Source organism: Rhineura floridana, chromosome 16 (assembly GCF_030035675.1).
Source record: "Rhineura floridana isolate rRhiFlo1 chromosome 16, rRhiFlo1.hap2, whole genome shotgun sequence".
NCBI lineage: Eukaryota > Metazoa > Chordata > Lepidosauria > Squamata > Rhineuridae > Rhineura > Rhineura floridana.
Window position 1 is genome coordinate 38213093 of NC_084495.1, and position 20703 is coordinate 38233795.

The following is a 20703-nucleotide window of genomic DNA, read 5'->3' on the forward strand; positions in this document are numbered from 1 at the left end:
TTCAGCCAATCAGTAACGGAGAAGGCCGAACTCACACGCGAGCCGTTTCTGCTATGCCCCGCCCGCAGAAGGCGGAGCCGCGCCCACCCGTTCCATCATTGGCTGAGATGGCCGGGCTTTAAAAAAAATCAGTAAGCCCCGCCCTTGGTAACCTCAGCTTACTCCCCGGCGCTCGGATTGGCTGCTGCGGGGCCAATCGGTGGCCGCCCTCTGCCAATGTAGCAATTTTCAAATCCGCACTTTGTGCAGCGGAGGAAGCGTAGAGGGGGCCGCCGTGGTAAAGCCACTCCTGATCCTGATCGTCCGGGTGGGCTGCACGGGAAACCTCGGGAGGTAAGGCCCCGCCTGCGTCCCTAGGCGCTCCGGGCTTGCCTGGCGGCCCTCCAAGCCCCGGTAGGAGGCAGGGCCCTTCTGGACGAGGGCTCTCCGGCCCCGCTCTCTCTTCCCTGCGGCTCCGCGCTGGATTCCGGACGGGACGGGACACGGTGGGCAAGCCCGCCCGCAGACAGGGCTGCGCCCTTCCCCGCTGCCTCTGGGCGTCCCTTCCTCCCTCTGGATCAGGTCCGGACCTGGCGGAGCGGCTCCGCCCTTTGCTCTGCGGAAAAGCCCCGCCCCCAAATCGTCCGGGGGCCGCTCCTGCCCGCGCGTCTCTGGGGGAAAGCCCCCTCGACCTTCCTCCGCGTGGCTTCCTCCTGGGCAGGGAAGTGTAGGGCTGCGGTGCAGCAGGGTGAGGCCTCGCTTCGCTCTCTCCTGCTGGATCTCGCCTTTGGCTGCACGCTGGACGTCGTCTTCCTCAGTGGTGCCAAATCTCTTCTTCTTTCCCCTGCCAGAGCTCCTCTGCCTCTCTCTGGTCTATAAGCCAAGGGTGCTTCCCAGACGCACGGCCGGTGTGTGTCATAAATTTAATTAGTAAATAAATGTCCCCCTCTTCCCCTTGCACTGGTGGCCCAAGCTGGATCTGTTGGGCTTCCCTCTGCTGGGGTGGGGAGCTTCCACCTGCTCTAGCGGAGCTGGGCTTCCTGCCACAACCTGACCCAGCCTGCCAGTTTAAAATGAGCTGCCTGTGACAGATCCCCAAGTCAAAAATGTTCCAAGTCTGGAGCATCTGTGGGGGAGGAGGACAGGACCCCCGTCCCAGTGATGAAGTGAGGGCTGCTTCCCAAGATGGTAATGCTTCAACCTCCCTGGTTTTCCATTTCCAGCTTTGCTTGGGAAGGTCCACAGCTGGAAAGATGCCGCTCCCCCGTCATGGCAAGAGTGCGGGCACCAAGCCGTCCTGGCTGGGCAGAGTGGTAGCCGTGGAGAATGCCCAAGCTGAGCAGGTGAGTTCGGGCATTGGGAGAAGGGAGAGGGGCTTCTTCCCTAGCCTTCACCCATTGCACCACATGCCAGGGGTCTCTGTGTATGTGCACGGTGCCACTGCCACCCAGTCTCCTGCCCAGGGTCGTTTGCTCTTCTGGCTGCAGGAAGGAAGGTCAAGGGGTGACTGTATGGGCCTGAGACTCCTGCCAATGGCTGACATTGACTCCCAGGGAGCAACTTCAAACAGGCGGCAAGATGCCATTCTGGGTCATTTTTGGAGGCAGTGGTCTAGGGTAGGGGGACCACACAGTTGCAAAAGGAGATCAGGCCAGTTCATGGAGTGAAGGAGATCTAGCCTCTGCTATTACTTATGATGGCTAGATTGAACCTCCATGTTCAGAGGCAGTGTACCACTGACTACCAGTTACTGGTGAGGAACTGGGGAAGGCTGTTGGCTTCAAGCCTGGTTTGTGAGCTTCCTGGAGGCATCTGGTTAGGAACACAGGAAAATGCCTTCTACTGAATCACACCGTTGGGGTCCATCTAGCTCAGTATGGTCCACACTGACTGGCAGGGGCTCTCCAGTATTTGAGGCAGGGGGCTCTCCCAGCCCTACCTGGAGGCGCCACCAGGGATTGAACCTGGGACCTTCTACATGCAAGGCAGATGCTCTACCACTGAGCTATGGCCTGTCCCTCGTCAACTCTTGTGACCAGGATGGTGGACACAAGAAGAAACTGCTGCTGAGACGGACTGTTTCAATCTGTCCAAGCATCCCATTTCTCCTACTGGTCAAGTAGAGGCCCAACAGGAAGTCCTCCCTCCCAGTCCTGTTTCCCCAGCAGCTGGTATTCACGGGGCCTGTGGTCCTGGAGGTAGCATGTAGTCATGGTGACAAGTAGCTGTGGATCACATTGTCATAAATTTGTCTAATCCCTTTTTAAATCTATGTAACTTGGTAGCCTTCACTTCATCTTGTGGGAATGAATGCCGGCATTTCACAATTAACAATGTGCTGTGTGAAATACTTCCTTTTGTCTGCCCTGAATCTTCCACCGTTCAGCTTCATTGGATGACCCCCAGCTGGGTTCTAGTACCATGAGAGAAGCAGAAAATCTCGCTCTCCACACTGCACATAAGTGGCTACACCTCTATTATCCCCCTTCCCCTACTCACTTTTTTTTTTTTTTTAACCACCCCTGCCCCCCCGAATTGTATCTTCTCCTCTCTGTGTTGTTCCATCCTCTGGATTGTTTTGGTTGCCCTTTTCTGAACCTTTTCCAGCTCTGCAATAATCCTTTTTGAGCTGTCGGCAACCAGAACTCTGCACTGTATTCCCAGTGTTTTTGCACCATGGGCCTTGATCAAGCAGGCCCACCTGATGTTCTTGAGTCTGCTCTGGAGACGCAGGCAGCCCCGCCCGCCTGGCCTCGGCCTCTGTAAGGACAAGGCTGTGGGTGTAGGGGAGGGGTCTTGGGCAGTTCAGGTGAAGGCAGGCCTGGGGGAGGAATCCTCTTTTGACTAGCCTCTCTTTCCTCTCTTTGTCCTAGGAGGAGAGCTCTCAGACAAAGCGATCCCCCTCCTCTCCTCAGGGGGCACCCAAAAAGCGTTCTGCATTCGGCGATATCACCAATGTAAGTATTGATGTATGTATTAAATTCGTATCCCTTCCTCCCTCCCGAAGGAGCCCAGGGCAGCAGATATCATAATGTTAAAACTGTACAACTGAAAATCAGTTAAAAACTATCTAAAAAGATTTAGAACCAATTGCATATCCTCACATTTACTAATTTGGCACGGCACATTTGCCAGTATCTCTCAGCCATGAAATGCCTGAGCAAACAGGATATTTCTCCTGAAAATCAATCATGAGGGAGGCAAGCACTCAACTTCCTTTTCTCTCCCCTAGCTTAGTGGGGGTTGGGGCCTTCGGGTGTCCATGTTCGACAGTGCCATTGGCTCTGGGGCCAAGGTAACAGCAAGGTCCCTGCTGCATCTCGCCTCTTAACTCAACTGCCTCTGGGAGGGTGAATCTTTTCCCACTGCTGTGGTCCAGGGCTGAGGGAGGGAGGGAGAGTTGTGGGCCACCCCCGCCTTTCCAAAACCAGAAGGCGGCTGCCTCCTCCTGAGTAGATGTTTTCAGGTAACACCCTTGTTGGTCCCTCCCTTGCAGGCTCACAAGATGCGGCCCATCCTGGGAAGGAAGGAGGCAGCAAAGGGCGTTCCCAAGAAGGCCTCGAAGGGTCTGGCTGTGTTGGGCCTTGCTAAGAACAACGAGATCAACCTGAAAAAGTGAGAGGCTGAGCACATGCCAGGCTGGGGGGCTTCTCCCCTCACTCCACTTCCGGGGTCTGTCCCGTTGTCACGATGGCGCTTCTGCCAGTCTAGCACAAGAGAGGTCGATGGTCTGGAATTGGTGGTGTGGGGCCCTGGGCCCAGATGTCTTACTGAACTGAGGCACGCGTGGCTTTCTGGGGAATGAATGTGCCCTTGGACAGATGGCTGCATGCTCCATCCATCAAGGATTCTCTTGGTCTCTGGCTCTGCTAGATCTGTCTGCAGTCACTGGAGCGTACAGTGGTGCCTTCGTCCATGTGCTGTCAGAGCTACTACAAATTGTGGGGTTTCAATCCCCCTGCCCTGCAGATCTCTGTCTATCTTCTCAGCTGTGACTAGTGTCCTATCCAGACATGTCTAGGCCACATTTCAGTGCCTGAACAGACAGCACTTACAAGGCTTTTGAATATGCTGATAGGATGTTCAAAACTCTTATGCTGCCTAAAATGGTTTTCACCAAAGCTGCTATTCTGTTCTCACCTCTGGCACAAAAACATCCTTTTAGATACATTTTGCATTATTCCTGAAGGATGCAAGTTCCAGCAATATAATCTGGGAGCCAGCATAGCAAAAACGACTCTCATTAGGTGTAAGGAACTTTTGGACCTCGAGATATTGCTGAACTACAGCTCCCATCGTCCCTGGCCGTTGGCCATGCAGGGCTTGGGCTGGTTTCTTTTCTCATTTGAAGCCTCTTTCTAGCTGGAAATAAAACTGACTGTATCTGAGCATTTTCTTATGAAGGTGTCGAAACCAAAGAGGCAGTAGGAGGCAAGGTGCAGACCTTCATCTTAATACCTGTGCTTGGACAATGGTATTTGTGATGCCTGGGAGGCCTTAGAACAGCTTTACTGGTGCTGGAAGTCGTGTTTTGTCCTGATCTGAGCTAGAAATCTGCAATGGGCGTGTCTGTCTCTTGTGGCAAGCTGAGGTCCTTGGGATGGAATGTCCCACCGACAGCCAGTTGGTCCTAATGTCCATTTCTGTCTCTAAACAATGCCTGTTCCTTTCAGGTCCCTGAACAAAATTCTCCCTGAGGATGCACCAGCTGAGTCTGACCACATTGCCAAGAAGGGTGCAAGTGCAGAGGAGGCGGATCCTTCACTGGCACCAGTGGAACAAGTGGTGCCGGTATGGAATGGCTGCACTCTTTGATGGCTTTGCAGACAATGGGGAGCGGGTGGGTGCTTTTAGAACTGGGGAGACTTTATCCTGGAAGAGTGATGCTGTGACTTCTTTGCCATATTGGGGTTCATGTGTGTGAATGTGTTCTCATAGCACCTTTTTTTCCTGAGCCCCACTTCCTTCAGGAAAGTCAAGACGCCCCTTGAGCTGCTCTGGGTTGGGCCTCTTTGACTCTTCAAGTCATGGCCCCTCAGCATTCTCAAGCTGCAGAAGCTGATAATATGTTGCATGGCTTGGGGTGCTGGTCTGGAACCTCGCGCCCTGACCAAGGTCATGTGGCGAGCCTTTATCTCCTATAACTCCATGTGGACCCCACACTTCTTCACAGTCCTGTGTGCATTCCAGAATCCACGATCTCTGTCCTTGCTTTTTAAGTCCACATTTGCAGGCTCAGTTCTTGCGAGTTCTTGCCAGGACACATCTGCCAATCCTCCCCTAGCGTGGGCACTTAGGGGGGAAATGTGTGTGGGGGGGGGCGTAGCTCAGTGGCAGATCAGCTGTGTGCATGCAGAATGCTCCTGGTTCAGTTCCTTACATCTCCAGTTAAAAGGGATGAAAGGACAGGCCTTCCTCTGCCTGAGGACAGGAGAGCTGCTGTCGGCCAGTCCTGGGTGATACAGATCAGTGGAAATAGACTACAGGCGCCTGGCTTTAAAACAAGGCTTCTGGATGCTCAGTGTCAAGTGGATCTAACAGTAAGTTGAGCTCCAGGATTTCCCCACTAAAAAACTCCCTGAGGTGAGCAAGGGGCATATCAAACCAAACTCCCCCAGGTTCTTTTTATTTTGCTCCCGTTTCCAGGCAAGAGAACATAATTAAATTCTGTAAATTCCATCCTGAGACCTGGAATAACTTTTTTTTAAAAATCTTTTAAATCTGTATAGGTGGTGCCAGTTGAGGATATAGACAAGGGCCAGCTGGACGATCCTTATGCCAGTGCTGAATATGCCAAGGACATCTTTACCTACATGCGAGAACGTGAGGTAGCTGGGAGGAGTGCTGTCCTTGGGGGCCGGGTGGGGCTTTCCTTACTCTTGTGCTCAGGCCTCTGGAGCAAAGGTAGCTGGCCAGGATGTATGTGAGGGGATCCATGGCTGGAGGTGGTGTGCCCTGGAATGCCAGTTGCTGGGAACCACAAGTGGGAAGAGCGCTGCTACTGCCTTCCCTTTGGGGCATCTGACTGGCCACTGTGAGAGCCGGAGGCTGGACCAGGTGGACCCCTTTCAGCCTGGTCCAGCTGCAGGGCTCTTCCTAGGTGATCTAAAGTTCTGGGTTAAACTTCTTCTTGTTTTAAACTCAGTGATCTGGAATAAGTTGGGCGAGTCACTGGAACAAATTGCCTTGCAGATGTTGTTCCTGTGTGTGGGGTGGGGCCACAAGGCTCTTCTTTGTGAAAAGATCCGGCCTACCTTCCCCTGTCCTTCCTCAGAGACTCTCTGGCTGAGGTGTCTCTCTCATTCTCTGGACTCGTTCAGGATGGGAGGAAACAAAGACACTGGCTGTCTAGATTCTAGTACGGAGCCAGTGTCTGTGGCTGTTCTGGTGCCACAATTCTGTGGATTGCTTAGACCTTCTGGCTGGTCCCAGAGCAGGGCAGTTCTTAGTGAGTTGCTCTTCCTTAACGCAGCCTTGGGTGGCTACTGCATGGTGGGAGGGGGCACCTTGCTTGCACCCAAGGCTCCTTCTCACCCGCCCCCTCTTCCAGGAGAAATTCTTGCTCCCAGATTACATGAAGAACCAGCCTGACATCACCACGGACATGCGGGCTATCCTGGTGGACTGGATGGTGGAGGTGCAGGTGGGTGCCTCTTCCCACTTCTAGTGAGGAAGGGGGGGTGTCCCAGTGGCGGCAGCATGTGACACAGGCAGGGGTGAAAAATGTAGCACAGGAAGGCCCTTGATTGAGCCTCGTTAGGGAGGAAAAAGCTCTGGATGAACCATGAATTGGCATCCGATAGCAACAAAGGGTCTGTGTGGTGGCGATGGGGAGTGTCCTTCTGGTAGGGGATCCTCCGTCACAAGTTGGCTGGCTTCTCCAGGGAGGTCAGGGTCCGATGCCAGGTCATAGCCTTCCGCATCCGCCAGGTGTGTAGCTTGTCCTGCCATCCCTGCCCTGAGCTGGGCTTGAAGTGCCCAGAGCATCTCTATTCCATGGCCCAGATGCTCCTGGTCATTGGACTGGAGTGCTCTGATGTGAAATGCAAGGTGGGGGAGAGTTCAGATCCTGCCCGTGGTAGAGCAAAGGGGAAGCAACGTTGACCCATGGCTAAGTTCTTGTTTTTTTTAACGGGGAGGGGGGCTCCGTGCCAGGGCCCATGTTTCTGCACGCAGAAGGCCCCAGATCTGGTCCTTGGACTAACATCTCCGGTGGAAAGGGGTCTTGGCCAGCAAGGCTGGGAAAGATCCTTCTCCACCCAGAACACCCCCAGAGCAGCTGCCAGTCGGTGGACCATACTGGGTAAGGTTGGCCAGTGATCTGATTTGGCTTCTTGCCTGTTCTGTGCTCCCTGCAGGAGAACTTTGAGCTCACCCACGAGACACTTTACTTGGCTGTCAAGCTGATGGACCACTACTTGGTGAAGGTGACCACCATGCGAGACAAACTGCAGCTCATTGGCTCCACTGCCATCCTGATCGCCTCCAAGTTTGAGGTGAGCCTAAGCAGTGCGTGGTGGGCTGGGCAGGAATGACTGAAAGCCCACCTGCCTTTAGCTTGACTGATGGGGGAGTTCTGGGACCTTAACTTTCCCCCTGGCTGTCACTGCTGCCAGGCTCATCGCTTCTTGGCTGTGTGGCTTCCACCCATCACCTCTTGGGTCTGGACACCACCTGCTGAACGTGATGTGCTTGATTCCCTGCCCAGATCTTGGGGCAGGCAGCGCCAAGCAACTCTTGCCCCACAAGCACTCCTAGCATAGACTTGCGCTAGTTTTCTTTTCCCTGTAGCTTCAGTTGGGAAGCAGGTTCCTTACTCCGGAGAAGGAAACTCCTGCTGGTGCCTTCTAGCTTCCAGACCTCTGGATCTAATGCCATCCTCCTGCTCTCCTCTCTCCCCCCCAAAAAACCCGACTGTGGGAACCTTTTGAAAGATGATAATGGAGATCTCCAAGACTGTCTATGTCAGACCCTCTGCTGGGCCTCAGTCCCAGATCTGTCCTCTCCTACCTCTTGCTATCACATGGCTTGTTTGTGGAGCCCCATGGCAGAATCTCATCATGAGGACAGGTGACTCTCCCACTTGAGGGCTCGTTTTAGAAGTCCAGGAGCATCCTCCAGGCAGCATTGGTCCTTCAAGAGCTCAGTGTCCCTTGTCTCGCTGCCTGCTGCCCTTTTCTTTCAAAACGAGAGAGTGCAGGCCCATCTCTTCTCCACCCCTCTCACTCTCTGCAGGAGCGCTGCCCACCCTGCGTGGATGACTTCCTGTACATCTGTGATGATGCCTACAAGAGAGAAGAGCTCCTCGCCACTGAAGTGAGCATTTTGCAAACGCTCCACTTCGACATCAACATCCCCATTGCGTATCGCTTCCTCCGACGGTTTGCCAAGGTGAGCAGCAACAACTGTGGGGCCAGGTGTTTTGGGGGTTCACGTCCCCCTTCTGTCCTGTTAATGAAAGGCCTCAGGTGCCCTGCCAGGTGCACCCCTCCTTCCATCTCCTGGGGCTTCCCGGGATGCCGAATCCTGCCCTCTTCAGTACCCAGGATGCAACAGGTAAAAGCCCTGTGCGTGGAGGGGGGGAGTACTCTTCACGGAGCCTAAAATATAGGTTGTTTGACCTGCACGTTTGTGTAAGGCTGCTCCTTTCTCTAGGTAGCAGAAGTCACACTGGGCTCTGAGACTTGGTATCTGGAGTCTTAAGGGCTAGAAACCTGAGGGTTGTCTTTTTCTCTTTTTTTACTGCAGGTAGGTTTCTAAGAATGCTGGGCTTTGTGTCACCCATGGCGAGGGAGAGAGGGGAGTGCAGCTGCAGCGTCCAGCTACAGGGGGATGGGCTGCAAGGCTGGGGGAAGGGGAGGGCTCTGTTAGGCAGGGCCAGCTGCTTTGGAAAGGGGTCTCTGGCCAGCATGCCCCACGAGTCCCTGTCCTCCTTCAGAGGGAGGGTTCCTCCTTTCTCTGCTGTAAAGAGCCTCTTCTGTGTCTCTCTGATGTATTTAGAAGGGGAAACTGGTGGAAGGAGGGTGGGATGGAGTCTTCTGTGCACATGCGTGCTTGATGCAGTTGTCCCGCTGCTAGGCAGCCTGGGCCCAAGAGCGATCCACCTCAGGAAGCCTCTTGGGGCCACCCTGCGAGTAGTCCCTGAGCTGGTGTGGAGTTGCCTGGTTTATTAACACACAAACTGGCGCAAAAGGCGCATTTGGTGCACTGTTCCCTTTTAAGCTGTGGGTGCTGCCTCAGGCCCTTTCCTCACGAGGAGGCCTTCCTTCTCTCCCTGCTGCAGTGTGCTCATGCCACCATGGAGACCCTGACCTTGGCCCGGTTCATCTGTGAGCTCACCCTGCAGGAGTACGACTTTGTGCAAGAGAGCGCCTCTCGGCTGGCCGCCAGCTGCCTCCTCCTGGCACTCAAGATGAAGCACCTCAGCGGCTGGGTGAGTGGGCCGCCTCAGAGCTGCTGCTGCTGCTGCTGCTGCTGCAGTGGGGTGGAGGGTGAAGCCCCGGTCAGTGGCTGGCCCCAAATCTAACACAGCAGATAAGGCCCCACTGAGGCCAAGCTCTTCTTGGCAGCAGCAGCAGGGGAAGCCCCTTGTGGCAAATCCAGGGGGGGCACTTAACTCCCTCCTCTGTTGCGCAGAGTCCCACACTAGAATGGTACAGCGGCCACAAAGCACAGGAGCTCCCCCTGCTGGTGAAGAGGCTCAACTTCCTGCTGACCTACCGCCACGACGACCGGCTCAAGGCTGTGCGCAACAAATACTCCCACCGGTGAGACCTTCCTCCTCCCCCGCTGCCCCTTGAGCTGCCAAAGCGGGTGCATAAACATCTCCCTCCCTTGGCTGGCATTGTGGCTCAAGAGGGCTGCCAACAGGCAACTTTCTAGTTTTCATACTGTCGCCAAGGGGCACTTGTTGGGTTTTAGGGGCTTGGAAGAGCCAGGCTCTAGGCATACTGGCGCTGACTAATGCACTTTAAAACGTGGCCTTCACTACTTCCTCCTCTCCCCCCGCTGTGGGGGCCTCCCTGAGTTGTGTCAATGCCTAACAGTGCCCTCTTTTTCTCGCTTGCCTTTGCAGGGTCTTTTTTGAGGTGGCCAAGATGGCCCCCATCGACATGCTGGTGCTTGAGGAAGCTTTGCAAAGCTAACCCTTGCTGGGCTGAGCGCTGGGGGCAGTTTCACAGGAGCTCCTTGGCCAAGGTGCTGCAACGCCACTGGCATGTAAATGACCTGTAAATAGATGTGTGCTCTTAGTCCAAAAGGACTGTGTGCCTGTGTATGTGTACATATATATATAATTTCTTTTTAAAAAAAGAATTGGGGTAGGAGGAGAAAAAAGGTAAAAGAAAATGTAGAGGGGGAGGGGATTCTTGTGGGTAAAGACAGAAAACGTTTCAATAAAACTTATTGAAATACTTGTAGCCGCCTTCTCTATATCCAAAACAGGAGTGGACTTATGCCCCCCCTTTCTCTCAGGAAGCCAAAGGGCAAGCCCACATTTGGGGAGAGGGGAATGTAGTTCATTGCACAACACCAGCTTTGCATGCAGAACGTCTCTTGTCAAGTTGCTGGCATCTCTCCCCTTGGAAGAATCCTTGGCTGCAAAGGCAGGGGGAAATCTCCATTTGAGCCCCTTCAGCTATTGGTGGGCATCTCCCCCCATCAGTGCCCATTTGGCCATGTTGCCAAAGCCTCACGGCACTTGGAGGCCCAGAGGGCTGCAGCTACCTCAACCACCCTGCCTCTTCGCACGAGGCACCTCCTGCCAATTTGTCTGCCTAGCAGATTCCCTTCTTTGCTGCCCTCCGCACCCGCAGGCAGCTCTGCCAGGAGCCTGTGCCCTCCTTGGCTTGGCCCATGCTAGTGATGTGGCCAGTCTCCTTTGTCTGCTCAAGGCAGCCTCTCTGCACTTGCCACCGGCCCTGTTACCCTCTCCCAGCCTGGCAGGCTTGCAAGGAGTCTGTTGGAGCCCTCTGCTGCTGGACTACTGCTCCCATCAGCTTGGGCTGCCGTGGTCCTGGATGAATTTAGTCAAACAGTGGAACTTTCTCAGAAACAGGTTTGCAGCAAGAAAGAGCACGCCCCACACCCACTTCTAAAGAATCGGCTCTGTTGCGAGTCTCCAGGCACACCTGCTGGGCATGTTTTAGCTCTGACTTTCCTGCAGGGCTCTGGGCCACCTCAGCCCCCTGCCAGCCTGTGTACGCTTTCTCTCTGGGCAGTCCTCTTTGCTGGGGCCCTATACTATGGAGATGGGGAGGCAGACAATTGTTCAAAGATTAAATCCATTTTCAAGTTTATTTTGTAGTCATGTCTGCAATTAAAATGCAAGTCTTTGTGGCCAGCTTCATGAGGGTGGGCCACCGTCCTTCCTCACGTCATTTCCAAATTTGCAACTTCCCTTTCCGCCTCCCTAATGTGGCTGTGTCAGTCTAATACCCCTTCTCCCCTCCCCTCAAAAATGGCTCTTGATCAGGGGCAATCATGAAACTGGTTTGCCTGTATTTGTGGGTAAGCAGTGCCACTAGCATAGATCCAACAGGTAAAGCGCATGTGGAAGGTAATACCCGGGGGGGGGGTCTGCCTGTCATGTAGTGTATTTGGCGAGGAAGCCATTTTTGGTGAACAAGTTAGTTGCTTGGGTCCTGGTCACTGTTGGCCTTTTTGTTGCAAAGGGGGCAGGGAGAAAGGCAGGGGGCTGGGCTACTGCTGTGCAATGCTCCCTGTGCTGTCCTGATAGGCTGAAAAGGGGAGTAAGAGATAGTAAATAGGGAGACTTGGTTTAGCTGCTCCCTAAAAGAGCCCTTTGGAGTTGGTATCTCACCTGCTTTGCTCCACCAAACTTCAAAAATTCACAGTGCCTCCCCCCCCCCAAAAAGAAAGCCCTAGAGGCAAAATCTGGTTACCAATCAATGAAAAGCTGCCATTGTGAAGGGTCTGTACTGGGCAGTAGCGCTCTCCCCACAACAGCTTCAGAGCTTCCCTAGTTGTTTTTTTTGATGACAGCAGGAAGCTCATGCTTGGTTTGTGGTAGAGGAACTCTCGCCTGCCCAGACGTCTGCAGGGAAACGCAAATTCCTCATCCCTTTTTGATAGGCTTTTCCAGCTCTAGTTTGTAAATCCAGCACATGGGTGGGAAGGATTGTTCTTGCACGAGCGAGGTGTGCGCACGCTACGCCTATAGTTCTCTCTCTCCACCCCCCTCCCCAAACTCATGAGCAGGCCTGCTGCCTAACCCACTCACCTAACTTTTCCTTGGGGAATTCAGGACTATATACATGCTCCTCCCCTCCCACACACGGTTTCCCCCCGACACATTGACAATATGAATCAACCACTGTAAGCACATGGACATTATGACAGCCCCCCTCTCAGGCCAGAGCAATGGCGCTGCTGCCGCCTGTCTGCTCCATGCAGGGGCTACTTGTTCCACCGCGCTAAGGCCCTCCATCTCTGGGTGCTGCTGCAGGAAGACCTCTTGCTCGGCTGGGAACCGGAGGAGGCTGCAAGAGGGTTCAGCCCAGAGGCTGACTCCACTCAAGCCAGAGAGTATTAGGCAGCCCAGGAGGCCCTTGATGGTCTTGGAACAAGGGGAGAGGGCTGGCAGGGCCACAGGGCCACTGCACCCACAAGCACCCCCGCCAGCAAAGGGACTGAAGGGCACCTCCTTCGGCTTCCTTTCCCACAAACGCTTGGTGTGCTGAACCAGCTGGCCTGACCGGAGTCGCTCTTCTGTCTCCCTCCTCAAGGCCAGTCCCAGACTCCCTCCACCACTGGGCCTCTCAGGCCAAAGGGGGCTTCTTGTGCAGCAATGACTTGGTTAGCACACTACTGAAATAAAACTGGCCGGAAGGCAGAAAAAGCCTGCTTTTAAAAACAAACAGCAAGGGCTGGAGGCTTCCCCCCCAGGGTAGCTACCTGCTCAGGCCAGCAGCAGCAGCAGCTCAGTGACCTGCAGGAACCTTCAAGGCCAGGGGTTACCAGCCTCCAACCCCACACGGGGATTCCAAAGTGCACTCGCACAGCACAGGTGAAAAATAAATTAAGCTTTTATATATATATAAACTTTTAAAATAAATATCTTCTCTTTCTCTCCAAACTATTTACAGCCTCAGCAAGTTCTGCAACAGGCAAGGGGGGAAGTGGCAGAGGAAATGCCCTCCTGTGAGCTGAAGGCTGAGCAGAGAGTAAAAAATGTTTCACCTGGTCTCCTGCCCCACCCACGTGAAAGAAAGGGACCAGCAAGATGGAGGCCAAGGTGGGGGGGGGGAGAGACACCACCTTTGGCTAAGGCAGGGCCTGCTGCAGACTGGGCACAAAACCCCACCCATTAAAGGAAGGGGGCTCAGTATGATATCCACTTCCCAAAATCTAGATTTGGGATGGGGAATAGGGCAGGTAGTGAGCTGCCTTGCAGTCGTGGTCACCTGCAGCCAGATGCCCCAACTGCAAAGGGAAGGAAAATCCCAGACAAAAGCTGATCAGCTGGACCTGCAAGCCCAGCTTTGGCACCCAGGCACTCCAGAGGGAAGCCAAGCCCACCAGAGGATGCAGGCGCTGCCAGCTGCGGCTGCTTGCAAATCCCACTTCTGCCAGCGAGCGGAAACAAATCACAACAGGCCTGCATCTGACACCAAAGTTAAAAGGTGCAAAATACAAGGCCCAATACCTGTCCCCATCCCCCCCCCCAGGGCGAAGGAACCATCAGGAGAACACACTTTAAGGCTCTTTCTGCTTGTTCCTTCGCAGCCCTGTTCTTACCTCACATATGGTGTCGGATGTGGAGCGGATGGGCATAGTTTGGGGGGGTGAACAGCCTCTCCTGCCCAGTCTAATTAGGCACAAAGGCTGGAGGTTCCCCACGGCTAATCTACACGGGCGTAACCCCAGTAGCAGCACAGGAATAATAATGCTAAAAAGGAGGATGACCTTTTTGGTTAGAGAGGGAAGCTTTTAAGTGACACAGAACATTTCTGCCTGATGAAGAATGCTGCAGAAGTTGAAAGTCTACACTGGCTCAAAATTGGCCTAAAGAAAAGTTAGATGGTGAAGGGGGAAAAGACCCGGAACTGTTTTAGATTATTTAAACCTCTATAGCCAAAGCCTGTGATTCCACCATTCTGGATCAACTGACTGGAGGGAAAATATTTAAAAAGAAGAGCAAGATGCCAGTCCATTTGCCTCCTTCATACCCAGCCAAACTGACATGCGCGAAGGCTTAACAGAAGCCCCAGCGGGAACAATAGAGAAAGCAGCCCAGCCTGTGCATGTAGAAGCCGCTTTGTCCTCCCCTGAGCTAAATAATTATTCCCCAACGTGGTACTCTCCAGATGTTTCAGACTACAACTCCCACCAGCCTCAATCAGCAGGGTGAAAAATATCTGGAGAGCACCAGATTGGTGAAGGCTGCTTCAAAACCTGCAGAAGGGTTCACCAACAGAGCCTGTTCACCTGCAGCTGCAGAGCATAGGAATCTCTCTGGCGTTAGAGCCACACACCCCACGGCTGTGGAATTCTTACAGAAGCTTACCACAGCACTTCCAAGTTGCTCTCAGCTATTTGAAGGCTACCACCCTTTCTCTATCTGCCCCCCCAATCCCAGTTATGGGGCCCACTTGGCCTAAATATCCAGATCAACTCTCTCCATTAGGCGACACCTTTCCCCCTCCTCCAACCCAGGTTGCTGAAACCATCTCTCTGCACAGCTAGACCTACAAGGAAATGGCATCCCATGATGCAAATGGGCAGTTGTTGCCTTCCCCCCCCCATCCCCAGATGAATGGAAATGAATTGCTTAGAGTGAAAACAAATTCAAACACGTGAACCAAAACCACAGGAGTTACCACAGGGAGACATAGGGGGGAAATTTGGGAGCGAGGAGAGACAAAAAACAACCAAGCCACACTCTTTGGCAAATATGGAAATGTAAACTGTTTGCATGGGATGCTGCAGGGGGAGGTGTCCTTGCAGCATGCAGATCCCAGGGCGCCCTGGTCCAGGCCATGCCCAGCTATCAGATCAGATGCAACGAGCTGCAGAACCCGAAGGTGCTGCGGGTCACAGATGGGAGCAGTCGAGAGAAAGGTTTCGAGCGCAGCAAAGGTGCAGCTTCTGCCTGAGAGGAGCATCTCTAGACCTGGCTGGTGGTGTCCTTAATTCCCTGGAGAATCCTCTTCAGATGGCCCACTTTTGATATCCCCAGGTCCTTGCAGGAGAGAAGACAAAAGGAGACGTTTGGTCAGGACGGCAACAGGAAGGCCCACCACGACATGGCTCCTCAGCAGCTATAGCCTGGGCACGCCTACTCCTGAATGCTGCTTGGATCCTGCACTCTGCATAGCTGGATTCAGAAGGCACCAGAGTGAAAAGTACTCCACTAAAAACATATTAAAGGACACCATGTGGTAATTTCTCTAACCACCAGCAGGTGGAGCTTTTGCATTACAGTGTACTCAACTCCAGCAGAAACTGTTCCAGCTACAGGAATAGAAGAGGCATAAGCCGCATAGCAAGGGCTCCTAAGGGGTCAGGGAAAGAGTTGGGTTCCAATTATCCAGGTTCCCCGCGTTTCCCTAGGTCTGCAACACAAGCCAGGGGTGCAGGCCATGCCAGCAGCTCAGCACCCCCCCTTCCCAAGCAGCGGTGGGAGCGTGGTAGGTGAGGGAGTACCTTTAGGTCTCTTCTCTCCAGCAGGATCAGCTCGGAGCCCTGGATGTCGTGGCGCATAAAAATCTCTTTGTACTCCCCTAAATCAAGCGCCTCCAGCCAGGCAGCCAATTCCTCAGGGCCCCAATTGTCCACTGGCAAAAAAGGAACATTAAAAGAGGGTCGGATTCAGCAGCGGGAAGGGCAACACTGCAGAGCAGAAGCCATGCAAGAGGTGGAGAAGGGTAAGGCCTAGCAGGGGATCGGAAGCACAGGCAGGCAGAAGCAGCAGCAGGGAGCAGCCAGGGACGCTGGGATGCCAGGGACCCACAGCCAGCCCTGGAGGCCCCATGTTCCTTGGCAAGCAAGTCCAGCTCACAGCCTCCTAAGCACCCCCCCTTCTTCACTGGAGGGAGTGGACCTATTTGCCAAACACCAGCAAAACAAACTCTGTGTGCATACACGGTGCTCTACAAACACCCCACGTCACCCTCTCAGGGAGGCAGCAGCCGCACATTCCTGGCTGTTGCCCTCAAGCCATTAAGCATCACTTCCCATTAAACACACAACCCACCAGAAGAGCCTCCAGACCTCACCGTTGGATTAAAGGAGGAGTGGGGAACATTTGTGCCCCTCCAGAAGTTGCTGGGGTCCAACTCTGACCTGTGCAACCAGCACACACGATCCCCAAGGGCCGGGGAGGATGTGAACTGCAGTCCTGCAACATCGGACAGCCATCGCAGGTGCCCCACCCCAGAGCCACACTGCTGTTTGCAATGCAGGAGGCCTCTCCCAAAGCCTAATGGCAAACATGCAGTCCCTTGGGGCTAGAGAAAAAAACTGGGAAAATTGGGGAGGGAAACTTATTTCTTTCAAATTTTCTTCATCCCCCCCCCCGGCCTTTGCATCTCTACTTGGGGCACCCATTTTTTCCAGAGGTGCCCTGAAGGAAGGTCAGGGGGTGCTCCACAGGTTCTTCTGCCACCTTGCCAAGGATGCAGCTGTGTCTGATCTGGCCAGCTGGATCCTCAGCATTCACGGCCACCTTGCAACAGATCCTGGGGGCACACCTTCCAGATGGCACCATGCAGCCATGAGGGCAGATCCCTGTGCTTGGGGGGGAGTGGGGTGCAGCCTGGTCCTTCCTTCCTACATGCAGAGCGCTGCCTTTGCCCTTGCTAGATGCCGCCCAAGCTGCCAACCACTTTGACGTTCCCAGCCCGGAAGAGCCAGCCTGGGGCAGTCCCAGCCCTCACGGCTTCACCTCACTTCTGAAAGAGGAATCCGCTCTCAACAGCAGGAAGGCGACAGGGCTCGAACAGACAAGGAGAGAATGCACCCAGAGCTTTGGGGGGCACTGATTAGTTATCAGAAAGCTCATTTCAGCCTCTTTAAGAAGGCCTGAAACATCCGCACCAGCCGCCACGTCCACAACCACCTCTTTCTTCTGAAGCCAAGCAAGCCTCCGGGGGCAGACATCCCCTGCCCTTTCAGAAGCAGCTTGGCTGCCCGGAGCACACCTTACCTGGCGTGACACCACTGCATTTCTGCTTCGGGAGCCTCTCCTTCTCCTTTTTGGGCTTTGCAAGGTTGATCCGCAACTTCAGGCTGCCTTTGTTGCCGCTCCCTGGGGTCTCCTGTTTGATGCCCTACAGAGGAGGAGGACTGGGGTACTACCCAGAAGGCACAAACATCCTGCCTGCCTGCCTGGCCCCTCCTACCAACAGGGAACTAACGTGAAAGCAGTGACCTGGCAGGTCTGCCTCTGCTGCTTCCCGTCTCCCACTCCAAAACCAACCCAATCGCCATTATATTCCCTTTGCTTTTAAAACTCCTCCCCCTCCCTCCTCTGAAAAGCAGGCTGAGATTCACCAGGACCATCTCTTCCCCCGTGGGGGAAAAACCAACCAGCCTCCCTGGCCAGCACCTCCAGCTTCCCGCCATCCTCCAGCAAAAGAGTCTTGCCTCCGTGGGGTACCCACCTCCTCCGCAGAGGTGATGACTGGCGCCATCCAGTGGATATCAGAGAGTTTCCGCAGTTCTTCACTGACAGCGCTCAAGGGATGCCGCAGGCCTTCCTCTTGCTGGGGGGAGTCCAGCTGCTGCCATAAGGGGAGGAGGAGGAGGAGGGGTTTTTTTTAACGCCTGCTAAACTCTGGGTTCCTGGCCCAGTGGCTGGGAACTGCCGTGTGAAGCTTTCTTTCCTCTTTGAGAAAGGACCAGCATAGCTCAGGGGCAGAGCACCTGCTTTGCATGCAGAAGGTCCCAGGTTCAAACCCCAACGGCATCTCCAAAAGATCTCAGGCAGCAGGCAAGACTTCTCTTTGCCTGAGACCTTGACAGCTGCTGCCACTCAGAGCAGGCAACAGTGGGGTCAATGCAGCAACACGCAGCTCCCTATGGCCACTCTGGGAAAACAGGGGCAATGCCAGCAGCTGCCCAGGCAGCCTGTTTGGTACTCACGCTGTGAGTGTGTGGGGGGAAGTGGCAATGCCGAAAACTACAGAGGGCATTTAGTGTTTTGCTTACGATGAAACAAGCCAAGGGAGATGCAAGACCAAGGAAGCATCCGTGTGAGTGTTCACCTACTGATAAGAGATGCCGGAGTCTTGAGTCCCGAAGGAGCAACAACCAAGCAATGGGAGGAGCCTGCAGAAGCGCCTTCCTTGTTCGGACTCTCATGGCTTTGGAGCAGGTGTGGGGAACCTTTGGCCCATTGCTGTACGACGACTCCCAACATCTCTGGCCACTGGCCGTGCTTTTTAGGCTGATGGGAGATGTGGTCTAGCAACCTCTGGAGGGCCAAAGGTTCCCCACACCTGCTCTAGAGCACCTCATGCTTCATCCTCAGCTATGCATCCTGGCAGCACGAGCCCTTTGCCCCTTCCACATTTGGCCCATCGCTTCAGCTGGAACAGCAGAGGCTGCCAAGGCTAGCAACGCACTGCCTTAGTGCAGCAAAAGCCCTTCCCTTTGCCCTGCCATGAGGGAAAGCGGTCCCAGCCTCCGTCCAGCACTCACCAGTTTGCCTTCCAGAAAAGCTCTCGTTTCGGTGTACAGGGCCTTCACGCTAACTGACACTTCCACAGCGGTGCTCCTGCTCAGAAACTGAAGGGATCAAGCAGGAAAAGGGAACAGAGAGGATGAGAAATAAAACGCTGACAGCAACCAGCATGCAAAGCTTGCTAAGAACTGGCAGGAGACCGCAAGAGGAGAGCTCCCTGCCAGCCAGAGCTTTCCCAGAGCAGCAGCAGCAGCAGCAGGAGGAAGGATCTCTGGTTCCGTTCCTGACAAGAAGACCATGATACAGCCCTTAAGAGCAGCAGGCAGATTGCCCAGGGTGCAAGAGGGCCGTTTGCAGGCCCAGTTCAAAGTGCCAGTTTGACTTCACACCATGGAAGCCCCACAAGAGAAAGGACCTTTTCAGCAGCGGCCCCTTGCTTGCAGGACACCCTTTCCCACAGCGCCTGCCCTGCCACTAACTGTAATGTCATTCCAGCACCAGGCAAAGGCCCTTCTATACTCGCAGACCTTTTACATCTGATCCTTTTTACACCCGTTTCATCCCTGGAATGTTTTCACGCAATGGTGGTTTGCTGCTGGCATAAATTTTTAGTCTGTGCTGTGTTTTGAGCGGCAGGTGTTTTAGGATTTAATTTTGTATTTTGCAGTTTTATTATGATGCTAAACATAGCCCAAAGAACATTTGTTTTGGGGTGACTACGAAACATAGCATATAAAAATAGAAAAGAGCACCTGCATGTTGGAGCAGGTGTGGGGAACCTTTGGCCCTCCAGATGCTGCTGAACTACAACTCCCATCAGCCTCAGCAAGCATGGGCCCATGGCCAGGGATGATAGGGTCTGTAGTTCAGTGACACCTGAAGGGCTAAAGATTCTCCATTCTTGCAGGCTGCTGAAACTGGTGTGCATTTCGAATCAGTGTGTGCAAGGATTATTTCTAAAAACTCGATAGAACGGGCTTCCCCCATCCTGGTGCCCTCCAGAGGTTTTGGACTGCAACTGCCAACATGGCCACATGATCCGATGCTGGGGCAGGCAGGAACTGCAGCCCAAAATCTCCAGAGAGCACCAGGTTGGGGAAGGTTGCCACTGAATCCCATTCTGAAATCTTCCTCCAGGGAACTATTCCACGGCTCCCCAGTTGGGACGATCCTAACAGCAGAGCAGCTACCCAAAGTGCAGCTTGCCCACCAGGATTGGCCAAGCCTTACAGTGCACAACAGAAGAGGATGCTAGATGTGTTCCAGGCCTGGTACTCTCAGTTTAAGTGGGGTAGGGGTGAGCCCCCACATGAACTGAATACACCCCAAAACCCTCTGTGATATGCTGGTCTCTTGGATCCTGGTTTGAAACTCACGACCAGAAAATGTTATTTCATAGATGCACCCCTGCAGAGATCCTCCTAGGCAGGTCCCCCCCACCTGTGGGGGGGCCCTCCTGCTGCCCAAGATACCCCAATAACATCATACAGTGCAGGAACACACAAGTGCTTCCCCACAAACAGGCACCCTGGGATTTTATTCTGCCTGACGGACCCCACCCCTGAAAGCAGGCCCAAGGCTGATCCGCTGCCACTTTGCATCTTGCGCGTCGAAGCTCATCTCACCTCAGGGCTGCCAGTGCTGCTCTTGCTGGGAAGGGCCTCGCTCAGTGCCAGGGAGCTGCCGTTCACAGCATGCGCCAATTCCTGCTCTATGGCCTTGCAGGTCTTGGCAGCCTCGCGGATCCTGCAAGGGAAAAAAGGAAAATAGCCCCACTCGGTCGCTTGCTGGTGCAGGGCAGGCAACTTTCCCCAGGCAGCCGAACAAGTGACCTCTCGGCTGAGCCATTTCTGCAAGGAGGTGGTGACTGCAGGGGTGGGACAAGCACCCCTGCAAAGGCTAAGAGGATGAGAGGCCCACAAAGTCACTGGGAGCTGCTCTAGAGCAAGACTCAATAATAACATTGACTCTCTGGGGGAAGCTTCTCCCTGGAGTTCCAAAGATCTCAGAACCGGTCCAGAGTAACTAGGTCAGGGCTGTCGGCGTGGCTGCCCCTGCTCTGCGGAACCGCGTCCTTG

The 20703-nt window shown here is 54.2% G+C and overlaps 2 protein-coding genes and 1 non-coding gene across 7 annotated transcripts in view; 1 reads left to right on the plus strand and 2 right to left on the minus strand.

Moving 5' to 3' along the window:
* The first annotated feature begins 169 nt into the window (after positions 1–169).
* On the plus strand, positions 170–10426 carry CCNB3 (cyclin B3). Of its 2 annotated transcripts, XM_061599080.1 has the most exons (13): positions 170–333; positions 831–887; positions 1203–1322; positions 2853–2936; positions 3476–3594; positions 4653–4770; positions 5709–5807; positions 6530–6622; positions 7338–7475; positions 8215–8370; positions 9263–9412; positions 9616–9746; positions 10055–10426. In XM_061599080.1, the coding sequence occupies exons 3-13, from the start codon at positions 1233–1235 to the stop codon at positions 10122–10124; spliced, it is 1248 nt and encodes a 415-aa protein (XP_061455064.1). In that variant the 5' UTR covers positions 170–333; positions 831–887; positions 1203–1232; the 3' UTR covers positions 10125–10426. The 2 variants fall into 2 exon arrangements, with proteins under 2 accessions (XP_061455064.1, XP_061455062.1); XM_061599078.1 differs by lacking the exon at positions 831–887 and having other exon boundaries at positions 10055–10424.
* TRNAA-UGC (transfer RNA alanine (anticodon UGC)) lies at positions 1923–1992 on the minus strand. The gene has a single exon. It is a non-coding gene; the product is annotated as a tRNA-Ala (tRNA).
* Positions 10427–11255: 829 nt separating the features above from the next.
* LOC133371532 (diacylglycerol kinase delta-like) overlaps positions 11256–20703 on the minus strand; it is a 36552-nt gene continuing 27104 nt past the window's right edge. For 2 of the 4 annotated variants that reach the window (XM_061599074.1, XM_061599077.1), the window contains exons 24-29: positions 20251–20371; positions 18643–18729; positions 17604–17723; positions 17147–17270; positions 15646–15776; positions 11256–15181 (exon numbers count right to left, since the gene is read on the minus strand). In XM_061599074.1, the coding sequence (XP_061455058.1) occupies positions 15107–15181; positions 15646–15776; positions 17147–17270; positions 17604–17723; positions 18643–18729; positions 20251–20371 (658 nt within the window). In that variant the 3' untranslated portion in view covers positions 11256–15106. The remainder of the gene's footprint in view (positions 15182–15645; positions 15777–17146; positions 17271–17603; positions 17724–18642; positions 18730–20250; positions 20372–20703) is intronic. The other 2 variants (XM_061599075.1, XM_061599076.1) reach the window with 2 other exon arrangements.

Excerpts from the sequence above, each read along its gene's own strand:
- CCNB3 (XM_061599080.1), top strand. The coding sequence starts at position 1,233 with ATGCCGCTCCCCCGTCATGGCAAGAGTGCGGGCACCAAGCCGTCCTGG. Across the intron at positions 7,476-8,214 it reads TGATCGCCTCCAAGTTTGAG|GAGCGCTGCCCACCCTGCGT; the intron begins GTGAGCCTAAGC and ends CACTCTCTGCAG. Across the intron at positions 8,371-9,262 it reads TCCTCCGACGGTTTGCCAAG|TGTGCTCATGCCACCATGGA; the intron begins GTGAGCAGCAAC and ends TCCCTGCTGCAG.